The sequence below is a fragment of the Mirounga leonina genome, unplaced genomic scaffold, assembly GCF_011800145.1.
Source record: "Mirounga leonina isolate KUSES-001 unplaced genomic scaffold, KU_Mleo_1.0 Mir_174, whole genome shotgun sequence".
Taxonomy (NCBI): domain Eukaryota; kingdom Metazoa; phylum Chordata; class Mammalia; order Carnivora; family Phocidae; genus Mirounga; species Mirounga leonina.
The window spans coordinates 84,196,939-84,224,404 of record NW_023270451.1 but is presented as its reverse complement, the minus strand read 5'-3'; the positions used below and the strand labels follow the sequence as shown (position 1 = coordinate 84,224,404).

At 55.3% G+C, this 27,466-nt stretch overlaps 1 protein-coding gene across 1 annotated transcript in view; it reads right to left on the bottom strand.

The window, feature by feature from the left end:
• Positions 1–3,593: 3,593 nt before the first annotated feature.
• The window catches only part of ZNF775 (zinc finger protein 775), a 32,975-nt gene continuing 9,102 nt past the window's right edge, over positions 3,594–27,466 (bottom strand). Inside the window, exons 2-6 of the mRNA XM_035020329.1 lie at positions 25,782–25,850; positions 17,893–18,952; positions 10,710–10,823; positions 7,526–8,418; positions 3,594–5,845 (exon numbers count right to left, since the gene is read on the bottom strand). Of these exons, the coding sequence (XP_034876220.1) occupies positions 7,788–8,418; positions 10,710–10,823; positions 17,893–18,952; positions 25,782–25,812 (1,836 nt within the window). The 5' untranslated portion in view covers positions 25,813–25,850 and the 3' untranslated portion in view covers positions 3,594–5,845; positions 7,526–7,787. The remainder of the gene's footprint in view (positions 5,846–7,525; positions 8,419–10,709; positions 10,824–17,892; positions 18,953–25,781; positions 25,851–27,466) is intronic.

Below are 27,466 nucleotides of genomic sequence, written 5' to 3'. Positions count from 1 at the left end.
CACTGTTCCTAGAAACAAAGGCTCTCTTGAACCCACATGCTTTAAACCCACTGTCAGGGGCACTGTTTGTCCCTAGCAGGTTTCCACGTGCCAGGAGAAGGACCAGCTCGGCCCCTCACGAATGAAAGAATTTCAGGTCCTTCCCACATTTCAGAGGCCCCTATCCCCAGGAGCTCTGCCCAACAGTAGCCTTTTAAAAATGATTATTATTATTAGGGGTGCCTGGGTGACTCAGGCTATTGAGCATCCGACTCTCAGGTCATGATCTCAGGGCAGTGAGATCATGCTCCAGACTCAGCACACGCTCGCTCTTTCTCAAATAAATAAATCTTAAAAAAATAAAATTAAAATAAAACAAAATAAAAATAAAATAAAAAACAGCTAACATGCTGTCTTGAATCATCTGCATTTGAAACGCTGCCCAAGTCCCAGGCTAGTTTGGGATGAGCAGTGAGAATTTGTTTTACATGGGTTTAAACGATGACCTTCCAGAAACAAAGGTCTGCTCCAAGGTGTCTTTCTGTCTCTGCCGCTAGAAACTGCAGTCGTCTTGCCTAAAGAAAAAAAAAAAAATTAGTTCTAGTTCTACAAGCATCTGCTCCGGAGTAGAGAAAGGTGACAGCTGTAGGAAGGAGCAAGGCTGAGTCATAGGAACAGTGTTGGGACCAAGGAGGAGGAATGCCCTCCTGAGGGACACAGCTACAGGGCCTCCCTCTCATCTCATGAGGCCTTGCAACACAGAGTGGTCTCTGCTCCTTACAACCCCAAAGAGCCCACACAAGCAGTCAGGAAGCGACTATGGAACTTCCACCCTAAAAGAAACTTCAGGGGGTGGCTCGTCTACACGGCTCATTTCATGGATCAGAACTAACTGCGGTTCAAAATGGTAAGGATCTTGGGAGGCCTGGGTGGCTCAGTGGGTTGAGCATCCAACTCTTGGTTTTGGCTCAGGTCACGATCTCAGGCTCCGTGCTCAGCGGGGAGTCTGCTCCACATTCTCTCTCTCTCTTTCTCCCTCTTTCCCTCCCCTGGCTTGCTCCTGCTCACTCTCTTTCTCAAATAAATAAACAAATCTTTAAAAAAAAAATTTAAAAATGGTAAGGATCTTGGTCAAAGCCACACAGCTATACTAGACCCCAACCCTTGACCCTTGATCTAGATTCTTGGGCCTTGTCTCCAATTGAGAGGGGCCTTAGAGCAGCTGGTGAGGAACTGCCACACCAGCCCTCGGGCCTCTGGCCTGGACCCTCACGAAGGAGATGGCCACCCCAAACTATTCATCTACTGGCAGTTCTTCACTAAAAACCTATGGGTAACTGGCCCTACACAGAACTGAATAAAGATACTTGTCATGATCTCTTGCATGTGCAAAGTGCTTTAAGCCTGTAGTCAAGACATTTCCTTAGTCTGGGATCTTCCTAGAAGCAGAGCCTGAGACAAGGATTCTGTCCAAGGGGAATAAGTACTCTTGTGAAGTGCTCTCTGGAGAAGGGGAGTGGGAAGAAAGATCGGGCGGGGAAAAGAGCCAGTGATGGGGTCTTGGCTGGAAACTGGTGTCCTCTGATCCCCCGGGGAGTTCTGAGCCCAGGCTGCGCTTCAGAGCTGGCCCCCCTTCCCACGTCAGCCTCAGTGGGGTTGGCTGGGGCAGACCCCACAGGCGACCGGCTGTGAACCATTAGCAGCCAACACTCACAACAGTTTGGAAAGGTCATCTGGCGAAGCACCAGCAGCATCCGTGTTAGATTTCCTCTCACTTGGGCATCATTACCGTGAGGACATTGAGGCTTGGCCATGTTCGGAAGGGGCTCCGACGGAGGGGAGCATGAGCGTCGGTCTACCCACCTGGACCCCACTCACTGCCTTCTCCTTCTGGTCGTCCCCTGGTGAACCGTCCCTTCACTCGCTGGCAGACCACGGGCTCCAGGCGGGGCTGACCCCTCGGCGGCAGTGTGGGCCAGCCCTGCCCATTCCAATCGCTGCCCTCCACCAACTGGCTCGGACCTTTAGGGGAGGACCGAGCCTCAGCAGGCCGAGGGCTTCTTCCTGCCATGTGTGCGAGCTGAGGAGGCAGCCCCCAAGAGGGAGGCCAGAGCCAAAGACGGGCTGGAGTCCCAGCTGTCACCATCGAGTCACTGCACAGCTGCCCCACGAGCCCACACTTCCCCATTGTGGCATTAGCCAATTTGAGTTGAACAAGAGTCCTGCCTGATTCGCCCCCGATAGACCCAGGTTCCAAAGTCCCCCCAGGACCTTCCTTGGCTGATAAAAACAATTGATGCAGCCCCAAATCTGACTCAAAGAATAGGACACAGGTGCACCTGGGTGGCTCAGTCAGTTGAGCGTCTGACTCTTGATTTCTTTTTCTTTTTTTTTTAATTTATTTATTTATTTGACAGAGCGAGAACACAAGTAGGCAGAGTGGCAGGCAGAGAGAGAGGGAGAGGCAGGCTCCCCGCCGAGCAGGGAGCCCGATGTGGGACTCGATCCCAGGACCCTGGGATCATGACCTGAGCCGAAGGCAGACGCTTAACCGACTGAGCCACTCAGGCGCCCCTGACTCTTGATTTCTTTTCCTTTTCTTTTTTTTTTAAGATTTTATTTATTTATTTGAGAGAGAGACAGAGATAGCAAGGGAGAGCATGAGCAGGGAGGAGAGGGAGACCAACGCAGGGCTCGATCCCAGGACCCTGGGATCATGACCTGAGCTGAGGGCAGACGCCTAACTGACTGAGCCACCCTGGCGCCCCTGACTCTTCATTTCGGCTCAGGTCGTGATCTCAGGGTTGGGTGATGCCAGCTCCACACGCAGCAGGGAGTCTGCTTGAGATTCTCTCTCTCTCGCTGCCCCTCCCCTCACACTCTCTCTCTCAAATAAATAAACCTTAAAAAAAAAAATAGGACACAGAAGCAAGGTTCTGGGGTGAGCCTTGGCCATGATCAGGGCCAGCGCCTCACCGACAGCAGGAGGGATATCACTCACCCCCGTCTCGGCCACCCGGTGGCAGACCTGACCTGACATAACTCTGCCCTCCAGGACCTTCTGCTCCAGAAGACACCTGGGCTGTGAAACCAAGGGGTCTGCTGCCAGGTCCACCTTCAGCCTGAGGACAATGACAGCAAACCCCTGCCTCCACATTCTCCCCAGAATGTGCAGAGTTTATGCACATTCTGATTCGACTCTCACAACTCTGAGGTAGGAGGAGCACGACAGTCACGGATAAGGAGACTAAGCTCACGGCTGGCCAAGCCCCTGGCGGCGGGGGGCACTGGAGCACGGATGGTCTTCAGCTGGAGCACCCCCAGCAGCCCACCTCTCAGTGGGTGATGGGGATCACCACACAGCTTCTCAGCAGATCCGGCCTCACTCTCAGCTGAGCAAGCAGCTGAGGCTACTTGAAGGGGCCCCAGTATCCATTACCCAAATCCAAACAGCAGTCATGATCTAGACTGGGGGGGGGGGGGGGGGCAGCAGCTAAGCTATTCATTGTTGTGAGGCTGTGCCTTCTGAGCTATGCTTTCCACAGCCTTTGGCAACCACGGAACATAACTCCTCGAGACAGGATGGAGGCAGAGCTAGAAGCCACCGCCCTGCTCCCGGCTGAGCCCCAAATGAACCACAGCTCACTCCAGCTGATGTCGAGAGAACATTTATTCCACTTGGTCAGCCCCGGCAGGTCTCAGTGACCAACGGAAATATCGAGCGTGGACACCATCCCCACGCACTCCTGCGTAGCCATGTGGGGGGTTCCCTCCTGTCCCACTGCCTGAGGGTTCCTACAGCCATTCCTGCCCCAGGCGAGCCAGTTCATGGCCCAGGCAAATGCACCCACGTGTGAACTCACAGGCCCTCTCCTCCTCACCACCAGTCACCCCACAGCCTCCAGCACTTGACCCATCAGCTATTCGACAAGTATTCCTGAGTGTTATGAGCCCAGCCCTGTGCTGGACCCTGTTCGGGTTCAAGAAGACACGGCACATCCCTTGCCCTCAGGGAGCTCACAGTCTAGCTGGAGACTCAACACACACACATGCACACGCGCACAGAAAACCCAAGTACAAGGCTGCACGTGCTACCCAAGGGTGAGTTGGCATGGTAACACAGGGACTGTTCGGAGGACGAGGATGGAGGGCCTGGCAGAGAAGAGAGCTCGGCAGGGCAGGGGAGGGCCACATTTCGGAGCAATTCAAGGGAAGACAGAGAAGGCAACAGCGGATGTGGACCACACGGTTACAGGGAAGGGAGGAGATGAGAGGACAACCACGGAGAAGGGGTGCATCTGCGAGGCTCCCTCCAGGCAGGCCAAGGATCAGAGCACGTGACAGCTTCTAGAGTGCAGATTGTTCCTCTTCCTCTGATCTCCCCCAGAGCGGTTTGGTATTCCAGGACGAGGCAGATGGCAGACAGCCCATAAGAACCTCTGCACCAAACCGCATGGGAGACAGGACCAGCAAGGTCCCGGGCTGGGAGCCGGGAGGCCTCCCGACAACCCTAACCAAACCCCAGCTTGGCCCTGGGACCTCCCACCTAAACAAACTCCACTGTGCCCCCCACGACTCACATTGCTGGGCTTTGATCTAAATCCCATGTCTATAGGCCTCTCCCCACCCCCAAGGGTTTCACTAAATATAACCTGCAACATGACGTCTGGGTTGTCATCAAAAACCCATCCCAGCCCTACTCGGCCACACCTTTTCAGATTGAGTGGTTCATTCTGAGGAGGCCAGTGAGCCCCAGGCCAACCTGCTCCCACTGTCCACGCACGGAACACTGGCAGGCCCCAGGAGCGAGGCTCGGTCTTCCTCCCCAGCCTTCCCCACACCATGCCCGGCTGCGGCTGAATCCTGGTCTGGCAGGAGACAGCCCTGCTGCACTTGGCTGCTGGAAGCAGGATCCCTCCCCCAGGTAGACTGGGCCCAGGCTCATGCTCACCCCACATCCACAGAAGGTCCAGCTTTCCCCTCACCTCCACGGTGAAATCGGAGTCCAGGCTGCGTGGTGAAAACCAGCAGCCAGGTAGCCAGAGCAAAGCAGCCCCAAACCAGAGAAGAGCAAACCCAGCCCAGGGAGCCTCCAGCAATGTCCGCGGAAGGGAGGAAAGGTTCCAGAAGCCTGATGCACTGTCAGGCCCGGGGGAAGAGAGTGACTGGAAGGGTCCCCTCCTCAGAATCCTTTATTCCTGAATGAGGGAAGGAAGTTCAGCCAGGGGAGGGAGAAATGCTACTTGTATGGTGGCCCAGGATCTACGCCAGGTGAGGAAGGAGTGACGGGTTAGGTCCGAGAGCTCTGAACTTGCTTGTAGATTCTCATGTCTACATGAGTATGCGTGTTTTCCTGGTGAGAAGGTTCATAACGTCTGTGAGATTTTCAAAGGGCTTCATGCCCCCCACGCATTAAGAACCATCGCTCTGAGAGCGAAGCCTGCTGCAGGTATGGGTCACCCCTGGGGCAAGGCTTTGCCTCTGGAGCCTGGTCTGCCACGGACTCGCTGTGTTCTCTTAGGCCAGTTACTCCCTGTCTCCGGTGAGCCAGGCAGGTGCAGAGAAGCCGGCTCTCCACGCAGGCACTGTCCCTGCGGCCACAGGAGAGTGGACTGTGGCCGGGCAGCCAGGACGAGCTCTTCTCCAGCTGTCACTCCCATCGGGTTTGGGGAGTTCTTCCACCAGGGCACAGAAGCCGCCTCCAATTCCAGGCTGCACAGGTCCCCTCTGCAGGGCACCTCCCGAGGTAGGTCTTCTTAGGGGATGTATCCTCATGCCAGTGGGCAGGCCCCCACGGGGCCCCATTCCTGGGCTCTGTGCCCAGATGTGCCTGACACACCGCCCAGAAGGCCTGCCCACTCCACATCTGTTCATGGAGACAAAGAGACCAGGGTCAGGTCTGGGGCTCTGACATGGCCCTGCCCAGCCCCTCCTCACCACCCCCCCTCCCGGTGGCTAGGCAGGAGCGGTAAGCTGGGCCACCCTGCACTTGTCTGAAGCTCTGAGCCAGTCCTCTTAGCCCCCTACCAAGCACTCCAGGATTATCAATCCCATTTACCACTGAGACAACTTGAGTTCAGGGCATTCGAGCTCCAGATGTCCCAGGTCCCAGTTAATCTCATCATCTCTGCCACTGGGTACTCGTCCACAGAGCAGCGGCCACATTGCTGCAGCCACCTAGTGGCAAGCAGAGGGCCACCGACCCCCACGGAGCCCCAAAGCTCTAAGGAGGGGCAGAGGGCGGGGACAGGTCTCCAGCACCTAGCAACGTGGTGGCACAGGCTGGGCACAGAGCAAGGGCTCTGTAAGTGCAGGTCGCCTCCAAGCCCCCAACTCCCTTCCTCCCAATCCACTACTGTGGATGTCATGCCCGCCGCCAGGCCCCCACACCACCCAGGGGTACCCCTGCCCAGGATCCTACCACCTGGTCTCCAGTCACATTCCCGCATCCTTGACATCCATGTGACATCCATCCTTGACATCCCACATCCTCCCACATCCATGCTCCCACCAGTAAGAGCCTCCCTCACAGGCAGTGTGGTAGGGGGCCAGGCTTGTACTGTTCACCACTAAGTACTAAGTGAGATTTGGAGCAAGCTTGGGTGAGCCTCAGTTTCTTCATCTGCTAAATGGCTGAAGAAGCCTGTGCTTTGGAGTACCAACGTGGAATCAGGGGCCTGGGGGCCAGTCCTGGCTCTCGCCTTGGTCAAGCCCCTTAGCCAGGGGCCTCATTTTCTCTTGCCCAGATGACCCCACAACCCTTGAGGTTCCTGCTCATCCCACTTTGACCTGTCCTCACAATGCTTCCATTTCTCATTGAGCCGCATGTCTGAGATCACCATGCTCTCCTCATTAAACATCTTGGTGTCCTCTCTCCCTGGCCACAAAGTCTTTTGTAGGACAGACCTGAGCCTCCTCTATCTAACTCCTGCCTCAGAGACCTTGCACCTTCACTCTCCCTGGAGCGCTTCTATTCATCCCCAGAACGCAGTTCAAGCCATCAGACTGCCTTGGGGACACCAATCCCCTACCCCCACCTCCCAGCGCACGTTCTAGTCTGTCCCTTAGGATAGCCTGCATCCCCTGGGGAGGTACCAAGTGCCCCCCGCCCAAGGTTTTGTGTCTGTACCTCCTCCCAAGAGCACCGCACTGTGCACGACACACCGGGGTGCTCAGTAGATGTTTCTGGACCAGTGAAGTCACCCTCTCTTATCTGGTAATGTTTAACTACAATCCTCCCAATATCCCAGGGAGGAGTCCAATGTTAAATGCAATTCACAGGTGAAGAGACTGTCATGAAGTGAAATGACTTCTAAAGTACACCAGAAGTGTTAAGAGCCAGGAGAGCTTGGCGGCTGAGGGCGGCCTGGGCATTATGGAGAGTGGCCCTGTCCAGGTGGCTTTCAACTCTGACATTGTGGGAATGAAGATCTAGTAAGAAGCGAGTCATAGACCCAGAGCTCAGGGCACCCCTCCTCCCCTGCCTGTCCCCTCCCCAACCCCTGCCCAGGCCTGAGAGGGGCTCCGGCTGGCCCTTGGGTCTCACCTACTCTAGGCCGGGTGAGCCCGAGGAGGAAAACCAACGCAGGGGCCCGGAGCAGCTGTGGGCGGCCAGCCAGAGGGCGGAGACACGGAAGGAGGCGTCCCAAGCCGGGCGGCGGCCCACTCCTTCAAGACCCCAAGCCAGCCCTCCGCGTCTCCAGGGATCGCATCCAGAGCGGGGGCCGCAGCCCAGCGCCGTCTCCGTCTCCGGGGGTCATGGACGCGGCCCCGGGCCGGGGCAGAGGCGGCCGCAGGCCCGGCGCGCCTCAGAGCACGCGGCCTAAATGGGCCGCCGGGCCGTCGGGCCCGTGGCCGTGGCTGCGCTGGTGGGCCTTGAGCGAGCCCTCGCGCGCGAAGCTCTTGCCGCAGCGGGCGCAGAAGTAGGGCCGCCGCTCCCCGAACACGCCGGGGCGGCGCGGGTGCGGCGCGGGCATGCGCGCGTGCGTGCGCTGGTGGTTGAGCAGGAAGCGCGGCTCGCGGAAGCAGCGGCCGCACTGCGCGCACTGGTGCGGCTTCTCGCCGCTGTGGATGCGCTGGTGCGTGAGCAGGTTCTGCTTGAGGCTGAAGCAGCGCCCGCACTCCGGGCAGGCGAAGGGCCGCTCGCCGGTGTGGGTGCGCTGGTGCACCTCGAGGTTGTGCTTGACGCTGAAGGCCTTGCCGCACTCGGGGCACACGAAGGCGGCCGCGCGGCCCACGCCGGCGTGCGCCTTCTGGTGCCGCACCAGGCTGGGCTGCTGCGAGAAGGTCTGGCCGCACAGTGGGCAGCGGTGAGGCTGCTCCTCCGCGGGGTGGTGGATGACCAGGCCTCGCTCGTCCCCCAGACCCTCCTCCCCGTCCCCCGCAGGGGACCCGCCCCCCGGGGACGCCAGCTCTGTCATGGGCACTTCCAGCCGCAGTCACCAGCCCCTGGGGAGGCAGAAGCAGAGAGAGGAGTCAGAAGGGGGGCGCATCCAAGGATCAGCCGGCCCCCAACCGCAGGGAGGACATTGCCCTGGCTCCCCACGGCTTCAGCATCTGCCCCTCTGCAGTCTTGTTCAAGCCAGTGTTTCCCTGCTGGAATGCCCTTCTTTCTCCTCTACCCCTTAATCACAGCCTGCCCCTCCTTAAGGCCTTTCTCAAGGGCTGCCTCCTCCCGAAAGCCTTCCCTGAGCCGTCCAGCCCCTCCTGAGCCCTATGGCCCAATCCTACGACCCTCAGTCATCACATGGCAGGTCAGTCGCGCCACCTCAGTCTCCTGGCCCTGTGCCTGCCTTAAGGACAGAGCTGTCTCCTTCTCCTATTCCCAACACCAAGCACTGTGCCTGCCACACAAAGCATTGAATAAATGACGATAGGTAATATTCAGGGGCTTCTAGTATTTAAGTTAGCCTGCCCCTGGATAGGTCTTATCTCTCCAACCAGAATCTCAAGGACGGGGGTGCATCCCAATCTGGAGGGAAGGGTGGGGTCACCTGGTGGTTCACAGATATTTTTGAAAAGCTTAAAAGAAAAAACAAAACAAAACCCTGCACACTCTAAAGCAATCTCAATTAAACATTAAAGCAGCAGCTCTTTATCAGAATGAGGCATGCCCGTAAAAGGTTTGCAAATCCCTGAAACAGAGTGTGAGCTCCCAGGAGCTGGTCTCAGCTTGATTCCTCTTGGCATCCCCAAGATACCAAAGCCTGGCCCAATGCTCCACAAACACCCCCAAGTTCAGCTCCATCCCATTCATGCTGGTTCTGCTGAGGATCCTCTCCCCCAGGGCACTGCGTTCCTCTTAAATTGTTTCCCATTGTCCTCACAGCAACCCCGGGGAAGGAGCAGGCCTTACTGAGCCCTGCTTTATAGATGGGGTAACTGAGGTCAGCTTACTTGCCCAAGGTCACACAAGGTGAGCCAGGACTAGGCCCGAAGTTTCCTGACTCACTGGCAAAAGCTCTTCTCAGTGTACCAGCTGCTCATCAACTAAATTCCCCTCAAAATACACACACACACACACACGTACACACACGTACACACATACACACACACGTACCCACATACACACACATACACACACAAGACCACCACCGCTATCCTGACCACCAGAGTTAGAGACACCCAAAGCACCACTGCTCCTGGAGGGCACTGTCTGCTGCCCCCACCTCCTTGCCCCCCAAAAAACCTAGGGCCCCTCCTGCTGCAGAGCACTGGGGCCTGCTCCAGAGTCGGCTGAGGGGGCACTCCCCTGCAGTCCTCCATCCCCATCAGGGACCTAGACCTCCATGCAGTGCTTACTACAACCTCAGTCGACCTATCTGCAGAGTGGGATCTCCGAGATACCCCTTTTGTCTCCACCCTCCCCTCAGGCCAGGGTGGGACACACAGCCACCCTGGAGAAGGGGCAAGTACTACTTGCAATAGACCCCACCCACGAGGCTTTCCCCAGCCAGCTGCACTGACATTTGCAAAGACAGACCATCACTGTCCCTTGGCCAATCTCAGCCTGGCCTTGTCTCTGGACGGCCTCCCCGCTCTCTCCAGCTATATCCCTGACTAAGGCCCCGACTACGGAGAAGGTCTAAAGCAACGGCCCCCTTTTCTCCCCCAAGTTCCTCCATCCCCTCCCGCACTCACAGCCCAGGCTGCGCCCCCGTTCCTCCGGTCTCCAGCAGTGGCTCTTTCCTCTAGAGTCTGCGCTGCCCAGCGCAAATACGGTAACTCTCCCGCAGCGCCTCCCGCGCCCCTTCTCCCTTGCCCCCATAAAGACGGCCAGCCTCCCGCACCGCTGTTTTTATGAAATAGCTTCATGAATCAAAACAGCTGACCCCACCCACCCGACCTCCGCACACAACCGTGCAAACTCCCGCGGCCGGAGCGACCCTGGAGAAATATGGTAAACTCTGCGCCGCAACCTCGCCCCCACGAAAATACGTAGGCCTCGCACCCTGATGCCGCAACCCACCCCACCCGGCTGCAAGCCCCGGCTCTCTCGGGGCGCGGACGCAACCCACCCCCAGCTTCCGCAGCACCCGCGGGAGGACCGCGCAACCCTGGGTAAATACGTAATTAAGTCGCGGCGCTCCCCGCTCCGGGAAAGGGTCTGCGCGGCTCCCGGCAAATACGGTAGCGCGCCCGCAGTGACCCGCCCCCAAGGGTCCGGCACCGGCCTCGATAAATACGGTAATCTCCCGCCGCGGCCCCAGCCCCGGCGGCCCCGGACTCACGTGGCGCCGCCTCCCGAGCCCCTCCGTCTCCGCCGCAGCGCCGCAGTCACCAGCGTCGCCGCAGCCGCACAGCAGCCCCGTGAGGCTGGGAGGTCTAACTCGCCGACGACCTGGCTGGCGGAAAACGGAGGGCTGTGAGCGCTGCGCCCTCCCGGGCAGGCGAGGGAACCGGGCGGGAGCCGGCTCGCGAGCAGAACGCCCCGCCGGGCGGGACACCGCCAAGCTCCCCGGCCCCCGGCCTCAGCCATTCCCGTTTCAGGATCGTCAGGGGCCCCCAGCAGGCAGTCAGAGCCTCTTCCTCCCCTCCCTCATCCTAAAGCCGCGCTACCCCGGCCAGGCCCACGGACTGCCCCCAGAAGCAGGGTGTGGGGGCGCAGGCGGCAAGCCTTTCCTTGCGAGAGAGAGCAGCGGGGGAAGGCCGGAGCCCCTGCTGCGGGGCCTCTCTGAGCGGGGTGTCATGGGTGCGAGACAGCCAGCGAAGGGGCAGAATCAGAGCTGCCTGAACTAACCGTGTTGCGAAAGCCTCCCCCCCCCCCACCCCCACCCTCTGGCCCGGTTTATGCCCCCAGGACGGCAGGGGACAGGGAAGAAGTGACACCCCAACTGTCCCCGCCTCCTCCGAACTGGACCCATTCCGGTCAAGCCAAAGATACCCCAGAAAAGATATCCCATAAAAGAGCCACCTATAACACCTATCACACCCCCGTGGACAGGGCTGGGCTGAATTCCAGCTTTCAACTGTCCTTCAATAATAATACCCCTTACCTATACATTACTTGTCTTTTTACAAAGCTTTTTCCCATATATTATCTCGTGGGAGCCTTCCAATAACCGTGTGCCATCTAGGTTGTACAGGTATCATTATCCTATTTTATAGATGGGAAAATAAAATAAAATTGAAACACGGAGCAGCTTCCCCGGAGACCCGCAGCCCTAAGTGGCCAAAGCCAGATGGGAAGGCAGGCCCACCAGCCGGCTCACTCTCCCCGACACCATTCTGGTACCTAGACCCCCAAACAGAAACAGGGTGTGATGATTGGGACTGGAAATAATCATGTCCAGGGTAAAAAAGTGCCTCAGAATTTACACTTCTTAGATAAAGAAACTGAGGCCAAAAGGGAAAGTGATTTTTTTTTTTAAGTGAAAAGTGCTAGAGGAATATCAAGTAGCCTTTTTCTCTGTGGCCCCTGGTAGCTGCCAGGTGGGCCCAGGCAGAGCTCCTTACAACAGATGGTGGATGTGGCTGCTGGGGCGGCGCCATCCCTGAGGAGGGGCTCTAGGAGACGCAAGCCTCCTGGCCCCATGAGGTGGCTCCCGTCACTCGGCAGGTGTTCAGTGTGCCCTCCTGGGCAGTGTACCATTCCAGGTGGGGCCCAACTGGAAATACACTCAGTCTCTTAGTCTCAACACCAGACCTGAAGATCAGCCCTGCCTGCTATCACATCCCGCTCTGTGGACCAGTCCATCCCAGCAGGTCCACCTCTGGCCCTCTCAGCCTCTCCAGGACCCACCCCACTCCCCACCCCATCCATGCTGCTCCCGTAGCAGCGCATCGAGCTAAGTGGGGCTTCCTGAGCTAGACATCCCAAGGAGACTGGCACTTAAAATAGAGGCACCAGGGAGGGAATTCTGGGAAGCCAAAAGAAATGAATCCATCAGGACAGATGTTCCCATGACATTGCCAAAAGGACCCCCTAACCACTGATGGCCAGGGGCTGGAGCTTTGCTCAGAGAACAGCCACACCTCCCACCTGTCCAGCTCCTGTTGCAAAAGTTGTCAGCTGCCAGAGCCACGGGCCTCCATCCCTTCTACAGGCTATAGGAGAAATGGGGACACTTAGGCAATGACCAGGTTTTTCAAAAGCAAAACCAACAATGTACCCGAGGATGTCACCCATATTTTTAGCAGCATTTTCTAAGTAAACTGTGCCAAAGTGGCAAGGCACACAGCTGGGGGACAGGTGTGGGAAGGAGGCGACACCCCCTAAAACCCACCCCATCTCAGTGGGCGATGCCGAGGGCCCGGGGCTCCCGGAGGCCTTCGTTCTTTGCTCTGCCAATGAATGAGTTCTGCTGAGTCATTTCATCTCTCTGGTTTCGTACACATGCACCCCCCCACACGCACACACACATTCCCCCCCACCCCCGCCACGGTTCTCATGTGCTGTGGTGAACACTACAGAATGGAGATGGGGAGAACTTCTGCAAACGAAGCCATGCTTCTTCATACAGGCAGGGTCCGTGGCGGGCATGGCAGGCTCACCGCCACTCCACAAGGCGTGGCCCCCTTGTGGGCGGAGGTGTGGACAGCTCAGCGGAGCCCTGCCCAGGGCCCTGCACTGCATCCCTCCCACTCGCCGGGGTCGTGCTAGATGATGGGCCCCCCCCCCTGGGGCCCCCCCCCCCCCCCCCCCGCCAGCCCCAGGCCGCTGCTCCTGCAGATCCCAGCCTGGCCTTCCTCCAACTCCTCCTGCTTTGGGCTGCATCCCCAGGGTTTTCCTGCTCAGCTGGGCCACCACTTCCCCCCTGACTCGCTCCTCCCATCTCCCCGAATTGGACAGCGATCACTACATATTCCCTTCCAAACATCTTGTGTTGACTTCAAATTGGGATTTAGCACACCTTTGTTCTCCCACCAGGTTGTGAGCTTCAAACGCAGGGGCTGTGTTTTCGGCATCTCTGGATCCCAAGTGCCCCCAGCATCTACTAGCCCCGCAGCCGATCTCTAGTGAATGAAGGAATGCACATCCGTAAGCCACAGCTGCTAGCCATGGAGGGAAGATGACAAGCAAAGCCACAGCCCCGGCATCGAGGACTGGGAGACACTGCCGACGCCCCGTTGGATATGTGGGGCTGTAGGTGCAGGGTCTCATCTGCTCCAAAGTTCCCTTTCCTTGACATTAAAACCCAAGATGTGACCTAGGGTCAATTCAGCCAAGCTCTTAAACCTGCAGCTGGCCTATTTAATACAGGTGGAGACTTCCTCCTTATGGGATGGAGCTCTGTTTGGGGAAAACCCTGTTCTTCTCTTTCCATTGTAAACTTGCACTTGTATAAATGCTGTGCACATAGCCACACATGGGGCTTGTTAAAATAATGATGGTAACTGCTATTTATTGAGTGTTTGCTGTGTCCCAGGCGCTATACCACAAGTTCTACATGGGTGACCTGCACAGGGTTCCACAGCCTACCCGGTAAAGCCAGAATTTAGCCCCATAACTATCTGACTCTATCCATGACTCCCAACAACAAGAGAAAGCTCTTTCTAGATCTGAGTGGTGGCAGGGAGAGAGACGACATTTCTACTTCTTAATAGGAGCATTATTCCTAGAGCTATACTGTCCAATAGCCACACGTGGCTTAGTTAATTAATTAAAATTAAGTTTTAAATTCCGTTCCTCAGCCTCACACGCCACATTTTAAGTCCTCAGTAGCCGCATGTGACTGGTGGCTACGGTATTGGATGGCACAGTTATAGAACATTTTCCTCATTCCAGAAACTTCTACCTGGACAGTGCCTGTCTAGGGCCCCACCCCCTCCAGATCTGAGTAACCTAGGAGACACCACTCCCTTTTTAACCCAAGGGACAACCTATAGGATGGCATTCATTTTCTTCTCTGCCATGATCCAGTAAGAGCAGTGACATGTGAGAACATACTATTTCCGGCCCCAACACTTATCCTCTTGTCAAAAGGTCAAAGATATATATATATATTTAACCAAACTACTTAAAGAATAAAAGGAAAAGGTCTCAGAAGCACCCCCCCCCAACTCCTCCCAGGTGCTGTCTGCCAAGTCCCTGCTGGTCCCGCTCTCTCCCTGTCCGTGCACCTGCTCACTGGCCTCCCAGCCTCATCTCCCTCCGGCAGCTCCCCGGGGCCCGGGCTGGGCAAACAGGAAGCCCAATCCTCCTGAGGAAGCTGCCAGCTGGCTGGCCGACTCAAAGCTTAGGTTGCTTGCCAAAAAACCACCATTGTCCCAGTTCCTAGGTCATTTTTATTAGCTCCCAGCCTGCTTCTAACAAAGGAACACAAGGATGACGCAGGCAGTTCCGGGAACCCCAGCTCCACCAAGCTCATCTGGCCCGTTAGAAGCTTGGCTGTGGGTCCCCACCCCAGACCTGCACTTACCTGGAGGTGGACAGGATAGAAGTCCTTTAAGATCTTGATCTGCTTATGGTTGTTTCCTGTTCACCTGTGAAACCCTTTTATCTCGGCATGCTCTCGAGTATGTGGGATTGTAAACCACTAAGATAGATCTGAGCTTCTTGTCTGATTTTATGACATGCCTCTTCCTAAGCATTCCCTGGCCTAGTTTTATTATTTTACACTGAAGGAGGATGAAAATTGAAGTCGACAATGCCAGGCCACCCTTGGAGAAGCCGGTGATTGTGGCAGTGGAAGGCTAACAGGAGGCCTGGGATCTGCCCTTTGTGGGGATGTGACATGACCTGGTGGGCCATTCTCACCACAGCATCCCCCTTCCCTGCATTACCGCCCTGCCACGGTCACCGACTTCACGGTGAGACTAAATGACAGAGTGGACAAGAAAGCTTTTGTCAGGGAGCTGGGGCTGGGACAATTTATTCAAGAGCTGACTGAGCTATGGTGTATTAGTGATTTCCCATGAAGGTGCATGAACTCCTCAAGGATAGGGACCATGGCTGCTATTGGCTGAATTGTGTCCCCTCCAAATTCATATATTGAAGCCCTGAACCCCCCCCCCCCCCACAATGTGATGGCATTCAGAGCTGGGTCCTTTCGGGGGCAATGAGGTTTCGATGAGGTTATGAGACTGGGATCTTCCTTGATGAGATTAGTGTCCTTACAAGAAGAGGAAGAGATACCAGAGGGCACGCTCCCCGCTCCCCCCTCCCCCAGCCATGTGAGGACAGAGGGAGGTAGTGGTCACCTGCAGGCCAGGAAGTGGGCCCTCACCAACAACCGAATCTGCCAGCACCTTGATCTTGGACTCCTTTCCTCCAGACTGTGAGAAATAAACGTCTGTTGCTCCAGCCCCCAGTCTGTGGTACTTCGTTATGGCAGCCCAAGTGCCTGGCACACAGTAGGCTTGTTAGTCAATCAGTGAATGCCATCCCCTGACCTGGCCAATGGGGTGTACGTCTCAGTAATTCTTCGCTCTAATGGATGTGGCCCTGTCCCCCCCTGTGACCCAAAGAACCCATCTGTGAGGAACAGTCACCTTGGGTTAGGGAACAAATCTTCTCATGAATTTGCATGGGGAAGAAAGCTGCGCTTAGGCCTCATTAACCCCAAGTCCTACCAACACAGCTGTTGGATTGGCTTGATCATTAAACAGAGGCCATGTGTGGATGAGGACACCTTGGATCGTACAGAAAGTCCCACCTGACTGAGATCTTCAGTGGCTGCCTGCACCACCCCTCAGGCGCCTGATTCCACGGGGCTCCAGGGTCTGGCAGGTCCATCCTTGCAGACAGCAGCTTTCCAATGCAGGAGTGGTACTCTGGGATGCCTTCCTGGAGGAGGCGGGCTTGCTTGACTGGGTCTCAGGATTTGCTAAGTGGCAAAGTGGAAGAAGCAAATGTCCCATGTGTAAAGTAGGTTTTTCTGAGATCCAGGGCATTGGGCCTCCCTGAGCAGGCCAGGCTGGGAGAGGAGTTACAGGAGGGGGCGGGCATTCCGGGAAGGTAGGAGAGCACCTAGGGCCTAGAAAAACCCCGCTGGACTGAAGGCCCAGCTCTCACATGGGCGGCAACCACCAGGCACAGCTCGCCCAGTGGGAGAGTTCACACAGCAGGGTTTGTGATGCAAGCAAGACCTGGCCCAGGAGTGGGCGGCTCAGCTGAGCGCTAACCATTCCTGGCTCTGTGTTCCCTGGGCAAACTGGATCACCTCCCTAGGTCTTTCTGTGATGCTACAATTAGAGCCCCTGCCAGATGAAAGGAATTCAACAGAATCTGAGAAAGTGGTGACCGACCAACCAGAAGCCAGGTGAAATCCAGCAGCTCCTGGAGGAGGCAGCACTTCCCTGAGTTCAGAGAAGCCGTCGGGCCCCTGGGACGCAGGCAGACACCGTTCCTCCTCCTAGAAAATGCTACGGTCCCCCCTTTTTCCTCCCACCTCCCGGCCATCTAACCCTACAGCTCTCTCTGCAATTCCCTCCCCTCCTATGGGAGGACACCGTCCAAGGCCACAGGCCCAGACTGGAGCCCTGGGTCCTCCTGTCAGCGCCAGGGCCCCAGCACCTTACTTTGGAAGGGACCTCTGGGGAGTAGAGGTTGAGGAGGGTATGTGGGAAGATAGCAGATTGGTTTGGATAGGGCAAGAGAATACTGCCTTCCACCCCCAGCAAGAACCTGACATGGGGAACTGCTAGGCTCATGGCCAAAGCTCCCTGTCCTGGTCCTGGGGGCAAATGGATACCCCAGAGCACACACAGACTTGGGAGTTCCAAAAGGGAGGCTTACAAAGGACAACGAGACCACTTGAGACAGTCAGTCCTTCATTTTTCTCTTCGGCAACAGTGGCATTGATAAAGACCCGGGTCAACGACAGCCGTCGGGAGCGCCCCTGGGCTGCTAAGTAGGGGCAGCACATGCGGTTCTTTCCCGCTGCAGGTCCCTCCCCAAGCTACCAAACCGCAGCTGCCGCCACCCCTCTATACCCCGATCTGACCCCACACACATACCAGGCCTAAGGTCTGAACGGCCATTAAGTGCCAGGCACTGCCCTTGGCACTGGGCCCATGCTTGCCCCTCCTCAGCCACCACGGCTGGCTTCCATCCTTGCTATCAGTGAGTCTGTTAAAAGTCCCCCACGAGACCCGCATGTGACAGGCTGCTGCTACAGCTCATCAGTCCAGCCCTGGCCCATTTCACACCGGGGAGCCTCTCCCAGAGCCCTGACAGCCCCCTCCCCGGGGCCTGAGGCCTGCGGTTCCCCCGTCTGAGGCACCGACGGACACATCCAGGCTCTGGAGTGAGATCTGTTCCATCCTACCTCCTCCCTCAGCCCACCCTAGGACCGTCCCCTTGGGGATGCTTCTGGAATTCTGTTCTCTAGCCTTCGGAGCCTTGAGGAAATCACCCTTTCACAGGGTTCTGCCCCCAGGGGTTGTAAAAACCACCATTCCTGGCCACGCGCACCCCCCACTAACATCCCCTCCCACCCCCACCACGCGTCTGCTGGGGTCCGGGCGCGCTAAAGAGCCTGGTCCTTGGCGCTGGGGGTGGGCGCCAGGGCCCCGCGGTGCACACGCTGGTGCTTAAGCAGGTGCTGCTTCTGGCTGAAGCCACGGCCACACGCGGAGCACAGGTAGGGCCGCTCGCCCGTGTGGTTGCGCCGGTGCCGCGTCAGGTTGGGCTTCTGGCTGAAGCGGCGGCCGCACTCGGGGCACGGGTAGGGCCGCTCGCCCGTGTGGATGCGCTGGTGGATGTTCAGGGACGACCACCACGTGAAGCTCTTGCCGCACTCGTTGCAGATGAACTGGCGCTGCTCGCCCGGCCCCGCGGCGGCGGCGGCGACTGCGGCCCGGGCCCCCGCCTGGCGCCACCAGCCCTGGCAAAGCCCCAGCCAGGCCCACTCGGGGCGGCCCCGCGGCGGCCCGGGCCGCAGGCGACAGCCCCGGCGGGCGGCGGCGGCCCGCAGCAACTCCTGCAGCCCGGGGCGGGCGCCCTGGCGGTCCCGGGCGTGCGCGCGCTGGTGGATGCGGAGGCCCACCTGGTGGCGGAAGCAGCGCGCGCACTCGGGGCACGAGTGGGTGGCGGGCCGCGAGTGGGTCTTCTGGTGCTTGAGCAGGTGCTGCTTCTGGCTAAAGCGCCGCGCGCACTCGGGGCAGCAGAAGGGCCGCTCGCCCGTGTGGTGCCGCTGGTGACGCGCCAGGTTGGGCTTCTGGCTGAAGCTCTTGCCGCACTTGCCGCACAGGTACGGCTTCTCCCCGGTGTGCGTGCGCTGGTGGATCTTCAAGGACGACCACCAGCTGAACCTCTTCCCGCAGTCCAGGCACACAAAGTGACCCTCGCCGGCAGAAAGAGCCCGGCCTGCCAGCCCCCCAGCCTGCTCAGTGGGAGGGGCCCACCTTGGACCCCCAGTCTCCTCCTGTCCCAAGGCCCGAGGCTTCCCCATGGTCTGGCATGGCGGGAGGCCCCGATGTTGCTGGAAGATGTTTTCCTTATCCTTCTCGGAAAGCTCGGCCTGTGGCACCAGCGTCTGCAGCATCCACTCTGGCTTCTCTGGCTTGATCTTCATCACCAGCCCATCTCCTGCCAGAGGCAAAGGGAGAGAGGACGGGGAGAGTCATTCACTGCCCCGTGGGCTGGCGGGAAGGAAATGCCGGGACGGCCGAGCATAGAAAACGCGGCGGGAGGAAAGGATGCAGAAGAGAGCGCGGAAGAGGACAAGAGGGAAAGGTAGAAAGGGCAGTCAGAGAAAGGCAGCTCGGGATGTGCAGAAGGAAAAGTACAAGAAAGGAAGAGACGCTGCAGTTCCAAGGCCACACCCACTGCCCCGCCTTCTCCACGCGGAAGCCCCGGGACACAAGGAAGGTCTGGGTTCCCACCCACAGAACAAGCAGAAAATGGCCACGCTTCAAAGCTTCTCATTCTTTTGCTAAGAGGATCCATGCACTGGGAGCTTGCTAAGTGAGTGCATGCCCAGTCCCCCAGTGGTGGGGTGACCAAGCTCCATTTCACAGTCAGGCTCTCCATGGCAGGAGCCACGGGGCCTGAGTGCCTCACCTTCTTCCTCCTTGACTGTTTGGCAACTTCCCCTTTCTTCAACAAAACCAAGAAGGAGAAAGGAGGCTGGAAAGGTCTGAGCACCCAGAATAGGTGTTGTCCTGCCCTTCCTAGCCCCCTGCTACTTCAGTCTCAGGAGTCCCCCCCCACACACACAGCGAGCTCAGGTCTTCAGGGGTGCTTTGTCCCCCTGGCTCATGGACCCACACCATGATGGAAGAGGCCTTCTGCAGACACTACATACAGACTGTAGGATTCCACTTACAGGAAGGTCAAAAGATGGCAAAACTAACTTACAAGTTAGAAGTCAGGAAAACTGCCACCTAGGGACGGCGCTGTGGTTGGAAAGGGGGCCTGAGGGGTCCTGGCAATGTTCTTTTTTCTTCTTTTTTTTTAAGCAAGAGAGAGCCCAAGCGGGGGAGAGTGGGGGCAGAGGGAGAGAACCTTAAGCAGGCTCCACGGAGCTGGACACAGGGCTCGATCTCACGACCCTGAGATCAGGACCTGAGCTGAAATTGAGAGTCAGAAGCTTAACGGAAAGAGCCACCCAGGGGCCCCATTGTTCCCTCTCTCGATCTGGGTGCTGGTTTCATGCACATGCTCACTTTATAAGAGAAGGTATACAGCTTGTGATTGGTACACTTTTCTGTGTTATACTTCAACAAAAAGTTTACATTTAGTAAAAAGTAGGTGAAATAAAACAGTTGGGAACAAAAAAGAGAAATTCTAAATAAGTTCTGATATTTAAAAGACAACAAAATAAACCCGAGGGAAGTAGGAGGAAGGAATTAATAGATAAAAACAGAGACTATAGGGTAAAGGGAACACAGAGATATAAAAAGGATTCTGAAAATCCTAAAATACTAAGGCATAAATGTTGTATCAATTTGAAAAATCTATATAAAAGGGATGATTCTGTGAGACCATATAAATTAACAAAACTAACTCAAGAAGAGGGGGAAAAAAAAAAATCAAAAAACCAAAAACATGTCCTAAAAGAGACAGAAAAGAAACCTAACATTCTACCTCAAAAATGGGTAAGGGGCCCCTTTAACTGTAAAAACAGTTTCTACTAAAACTTCAAGGGAAGGGTTATCCAAAGCTTATATAAACTCTGACAGTGACTAGGGGGGAGGAAGCCCACAAGCTAGCATGATCCAGTGTCAACAAGACAAGGGCAGAGCAGGCAAGAAATTATAGGTTTAGCATTTGAAAGTAGACACCAAAAACAAACAAGCAAAACCATTGGCAAAGCAAGTTCAGCAGCATTAAAAAAACAATATATCATGACCTTGCTGGGATCTTCCCTGGGAAAGCAAAGATGGCTCAATATAGTTCATGACATTGACTTTCTAAACAGGCAAAACCTGACACAATCTCAATCCATGTAAAAATGTCATATGATCAAGTCCAACATCATTTCTGGAGGGAGAGAAGGAAGAAGGGATGGAGGGAGGAGGAAGGAAGCTCTCAGCAAACCAGGCCTATGAGGAAACTTTCTTAGGCCGACAAAGAAGCTATACTAGAAACTGCAGCAAATGTTATAACCAAAGGCAAGGGATTAGAAACCCATTCAGGTGAGGAACAAGATGATGCTCAGGGTCACTGCCACTCTTCAACATTGTCCTTGAGGAACTAGCCAAAGCATGGGGGAGAAAAGAAAAATATATGTAAATATTGGAAGGGAAAAGAAAAGTGTCATTTGCAGATAATTATTAACATAGAATGTGCAAGAGAATCTACTGACAATATATTAGAAATAAAAGTTTCAGCAGGGTGGCACCTGGGTGGCTCAGTGGGTTAAGTGGCGGACTCTTGATTTTGGCTCAGGTCGTGATCTCAGGGTCCTGGGATCGAGCACTGTGTCGGGCTCCACACTCAGCCGGGAGTCTGCTTCAGGATTCTCTCTCTCCCTCTGCCCCTCCCCCATGCCCGCTCTCTCTCTCTAAAATAAGGAAATCTTTGGGGCACCTGGGTGGCTCAGTTGGTTAAGCGACTGCCTTCGGCTCAGGTCATGATCCTGGAGTCCCGGGATCCAGTCCCGCATCGGGCTCCCTGCTCGGCAGGGAGTCTGCTTCTCCCTCTGACCCTCCTCCCTCTCATGCTCTCTGTCTCTCATTCTCTCTGTCTCAAATAAATAAATAAAATCTTTAAAAAAAAAAAAAAAAGAGTTTCATGGGATGCCTGAGTGGCTCAGTCAGTTAAGCGTCTGCCTTTGGCTCAGGTCATGATCCCAGGGTCCTGTGATCAAGTTCCGTATCGGGCTCCTTGCTCAGCAGGGAGCCTGCTTTTCCCTCTGCCTCTGCCGGCCGCTCCCCCTGCTTGTGCTTGCTCTGCCTCTCCCTGACAAATAAATAAAATAAAATAAGAGTTTCAGCAAGCTTGCCAGAAACAAAAACATATAAAAATTCATAAATTTTAAAAATGGCAATAAAAGCTATAAAATGACTGGGAAGAGACCTAACATACATACACTTATATCAAGGAAGCTATTAAATGTTACTGAAAGGATAAAGAAAATGTAACTAAAAGGACAGATACATCATATTCCTAGATGAGAAGGAAGTTCTTCACTCCAAAACAATGTTTAAATTCAGTGTAACCCTAATTAAGTGAATTACAAAATTTCTGATGTGCATAAACCATGCAGAAAACTCTAAAAATGAGCAAGGAAGAATTTGGCTTATACAACATCGAAAGCTAAAATACTACCACTACACACCCATGAGGATGGGCAAAACCCAGAACACTGCAAACACCAGATGCTGGCGGGGACGTGGAGACACAGGGACCGTCATTCTCTGCTGCTGGGGATGCTGCACGAGGCACCCACTTTGGAGAACAGTTTGGCAGTTTCTGACAAAACAAAACATACTCTTTCCATACGATAAGCAATCACTCCCCTGGTTATTTTCCCCAAGGAGCTGAAAACTTCTGTCTACACAGAAACCTGCACGCAGATGTTTCTAGCACCCGGAAACTACCGAGGAGATCAAGTGTATATGTGGGTGTGCTGGGGCATGAACTACTTCAGACTTCTTGGAGAACCATTTGACAGTGCCTGTTAAAATTATAAATGTATCGAAACTTCCATTTCCTCCACCCAACAGTTTCACTCTGGGTGTTCATCCTAATAAATACTTGCATAGGAGTGTACAGAGGAATGTCCACAAATATTTACTGCAGCGCTATTTGTACTTAGCAAAAGCTAGAGAACAGTCTAATTATCCATCAGTAACAGTTCCACCAAGTGATCATTCCCTTCGTAATATGGAATAGTAGGTGGCAACTGAAAAAAATGCCGAAGAGCCGTATATACGCTGATGTGAAGATTTCCAAAACATTTGAAGAGAAAACAAAAAACAAATTGAGAACCAACGAACAGTCGTCTGACCCAATTTATGAAAAATAACACCCTAGCTCTCCATGTACAGACATACGCATACTCTGAGGATCCATACTGAAGCCTGACGGTGGGTGCCCTGCAGACGATGTGCACAAGGACTAGATGGGAGAAGTCAAGGGGGACCCTCACTTTAGCTGCACTGTTTGAATTTGTATGAGAATATTCAAATATTCGAATTTTAAAATCTTTAAAATATTTTAAGAAATAGGGTGCCTGGGTGGCTCAGTTGGTTAAGCGTCTGCCTTCAGCTCAGGTCATGATCCCAGGGTCCTGGGATCGAGCCCCGCATCGGGCTCCCTGCTCCACGGGAAGCCTGCTTCTCCCTCTCCCACTCCCCCTGTTTGTGTTCCCTCTCTCTCTGTGTCACTCTCTGTCAAATAAATAAATAAAATCTTTAAAAAATATTTTTTTTTTTTTTTAAGAAATAAAAAGAAAACCTCAGTTAGAATCTGGTGGTTCGGGCTCCTGGGTGGCTCAGATGGTTAAGCATCTGCCTTCGGCTAAGGTCGTGATCCCAGGGTCCTGGGATTGAGCCCCACATCGGGCTCCTGGCTCAGCGGGGAGCCTGCTTCTCCTTCTCTTTCTGCCTCTCTCCCTGCTCATGCTCTCTCTCTCCGTATCTCTGTGTCTCAAATGACTAAATAAAATCTTAAAAAAAAAAAAAAAAAGATTTAAAAAAAAAGAATCTGGGGGTTCCAGGGCCAAAGAGCCCGGCCCCCCTCCACAGCCTCACTGGCCACCATGAGGACAAGGAAGCGGATGTGGTGACTGCGGGGATGGGGTGGGAGGGTGGGGGCCCAGACAGTACCTGTGAGGGGCCAGTTTCCCTCCTGGCAACATGACCCTGGAAGACCTTCCCAGGTGCTTGGTTGTGAGAAATCATTTTAGCAGGAGTCATAATTTGAAGATGAAAGTGGTGATTTAAACTGCACATTGGCAGGAATTGAATACCCAATTGTAATAAGTTTACTTGACTATAAGAGGATTTCTTTAGATGTCCTGAAATGTTGGCCAGCAGAAGTAATTAACGCGATAGGTGTCCAAACTGGCGGTCAGGTAGTGAATCCGAAATACACTCAGGTGAGCGGGGCATTGCTGTCCCCAAGTGACGGGGTCCCAGTTAATGCCCCAGAGCCCCACAGAAGTCACTGTCTTGCTCTGATTAAACCCGACCTTGACGTTATCATGGTGGCTTGATGGCTGGGGAGGCAAGCCCTCTCCGGCCAAAAAGATGGGCCTGGCCTGAAAGCCCAGAGAACATTCCTGTCCGCTGCTGTTAGGCCCAGAGCAGACACAAGTGAGTGGGCTGTGCGAGCGTAGGCCCCTCTGAAGTGTGTGCACAGGACCTCGGTCATCAGGCACACCTTCCCTCAGGGCTCAGGTATTAACACAAAGAAAACAGGCCCTGGCCTGTCTGTCGAAGGAGTCCTAAAACAAAGGTTCAGCTCCTTTGTCATCATAAAAAGGGTAATTTTTTTAAAAATTCTAAATGGTTCGGATAAAATACAAAGGTGCTAAAGGGGGAGCTATTGCTCAATGGGGACAGAGTTTCTGGGGCGATGAAAACGTTCTGGAGATGGTGGTGCTTGCACAACCATGTGAGTGTACTTAATACCACCGTCTCGTACACTTAAACACGGTTCAAATGGTAAATTTCACGTGTATATTTCATCACAATAAGGAAAAAACACATAAAATAAATAGAAAAAAAAAAAGAGGTAAGCTCGTAATTAACTGAAAACTTCAGCCATCCAGAAAGAGTCCCTCCCTCCCTAAGCCTGGCCAGCAGGTGCCCAGCCCCCCAGTGCCTCCGACCTCCAAGGTCAAAGCCGGTGTTCTCCCACCTCTTCCCTAAGACTCCAGGGCACCTCAGAAGCTGCCAGAGGTGAGGGAGAGGGCCCTGGCCGACACATCTCTCATGCCTGAACTAGGAATTACTTATAAGATTCCCTGGGAAAAGGTTCCTTCTGCTAAAACGTCTGAAACCACCTGTCCTCAGTTTTACCGTAATTATGGTAACATCAGTATCTCTTGCGCTCACACACACACACACCCTGAGGGCTCCCAGCCTTCGAAGTGACATGGCAGTGGTGGGGAGCTGGCCTGGGAAGTGGGGTGACTATGCTCCTGAAGTCTGCATCAGGAGCCGGCCCCAGGATGTGCGGTATCCATGTATCATCCCACCCCCTCTGAGCTGGAAGCTTCATTCCTTTATTACTCTACTGCCTGATTTTTGTCTCCATCTTAGGTTCATTGTGATGATTATCCCGGGAAGGTCGGGGCTCTGGGGTCCGTGGGGCAAGGCCCTGGAGGGGAGGGGAGGTAAAGAAACCAGAGTCACTGAGCCAAGGGGCAGCGTTCCCAGGGACGGGCCCTGCCCCCTCTCCCAGGACCAGAGCCATTGGGCAGCAGGGTGGTGAGGAGGTCAGGGATGCTGGGGGCTGGGGGGCCTTGTGCCCAGAGCGCAGGACTCTCAGCTCACAGCAGCACCTGCCTGGCAGACACCAAAACTGCCTGCCTGTTTCCTCTCCACCGCCCATGAACTCTGAGCAACCCCAGGACCAAACCGAAGGCACTTTCCTGATCAAAACCAACAGGGATCGTCTCATCCAGAGCGCTGGTTTTCAATGTTAGATCAGCGTGACCACCAGCAGTTAGCAAACGCCTCACTCGCCCTCCCGCCTGGCTTTCTGCACGGGTGTGTGCGCGTCCCCTTGCCTAGCGAGGCACAGTGGCCTTTTGTCATTTTCTTAGCTCCCGAAGTCGGTCTTCTTTGCCTTCTTTGACGTGACCTTCCACCTCCTGGTCCCGCTCTGCAATTCTACAGCCCACAGGCTCCTAGTGACGGCAGCACCTCACACACAGGGGCAGGACAGGGGCCAGGGCGGGGAAGACGGGCCTGGCGGAGGAGGCCGCAGGGGGCTCCCACCGGTCCCTGCACTCCCTTACCTGTGCTCGCGCCAGCCAGGCCACACTCCATCGGCGGAGGCTCCCGGGCAGCAGCGCTTGCCCTGCCGTCTGTGGGTGAGAAGGGGGCAGAGGAAGGAGAGCTGGCCAGTGGGACAAGGACCGAATGGGGCCCCCCCGCCCTCCTGCCACCTCACAGAATGTGTTCCCTCTTTTTCAAGAGCTTCTCTGTCCCTGACCTCAGTCATAAGTGCAGGGCTTTTGTAAAATTGCACACATACCTGCTAGGCAGGTAGAACAGGCATTATTCCCATTTTATGAGGAGGAAACTGAGGCCAGGGAGGGCCCCTGACATGCCCCAAGTCACAGAGGCGGCTGAATGGTGGCACCAGGGGAGGCCCCAGCTCTTCTAACTCCCAGACCAGAGCCTCACACCCATGGGCTCAATATCAGCAGGGTGGGGGGTGAGAGATGCCACCCTAGGAAACTCAGCTAAGCCCGGAGACCCACCTGAGTGGTCGTGGAGACACCCTGGAAGACACCCTCACCGGCCCCTCTCCTTCAAAGTCCCCTCCCGTCCCTACTGCATGCAAGATCACATACAAGCCATCGGGGGGTGGGGGGACCCATGAAAGAGTTCACCCATCTGGGGCTCATGTTTTTTCTTTGTTTTAATGCTCAAGGTTTTGGGCACGTCCTGACTGGCTCATTGTCAGGGACAGGTCAGCTGGGGGGCCCCAAGCTCCACTGGCTGCCCCTGTACGTGGGGCGCTCTCCCCCAGATCCCTGCACGCCCCTTGCCTTTCAGTCTCTGCCTCAATGCCCCCTCCTCCGAGTTGCCTTCCCTATCACAGCCCTAACCCCACTTCACATTCCTCCTTGACACTTTTCGCCACCTGACCTGGTATTTACTTGTCTGCGTATCCCGTCATCTTTCGAGAATATGGGACTTTTCCGTGCTCACTGCTGAATGCCCGGCCTAGGAGAGAGCCCCCAGCCTGAGGGCACTTCCGGTGGTGTGTGGCCTGACCGGATGGCCGGCTGACCTGCACTCAGAGGGGGGTGGTTCATTTTCTGCACGCAGTGCCGTGGGCAGCCTCTCCTAAGGTTGTTTCACACACCTGTACCCTCCCCGTGCCCACACCTGCCAAGACCCGAGTGAGGATCTGTGGCACTTGCCCCCCACAGCCCAGATGCCCCGCTCCCCTGCTGCTACAAAGGGGCTTCTCCATGTCCTGGTCAGGGCTTTCTTCCCGGCCCCTCCGCTCAGTCACCTCACAAAAAGCCATCTCCTCTTGCTCTCCACCTCGGGCCCTCAAGAAACCTCATCCCAAGGGCGTCCCCCCTCCCCTCTCCCAGGTCCCCTTCCAACAGCCACTGGGGCGGGGGGAGGTGGGCAGGGACCCAGGCTGGGAATCTGGGCCCTGCCAAGAGAGGTGGGGGCAGGGGCATAAGGGCAAATATGAATTTAAAAAAGAAAGAAATCATTTTCCTTAGGGCACAAGGGGAAAAAAACTCCGGCCCTTTCTTTTAGAGCATTTACTTAAGAAAAGTTGTCATTGTGAAATTGTTTTTTTTTTAATCGAATAAGCTGATGGATGGATGGGTAGATGGCTGGATGCTGATGGATGGATGGATGGATGGATGGATGGGTGGGTTGGTAGATGGGTGGATGGATGGATGGATGGATGGATGGATGGATGGGTTGGTAGATGGGTGGATGGATG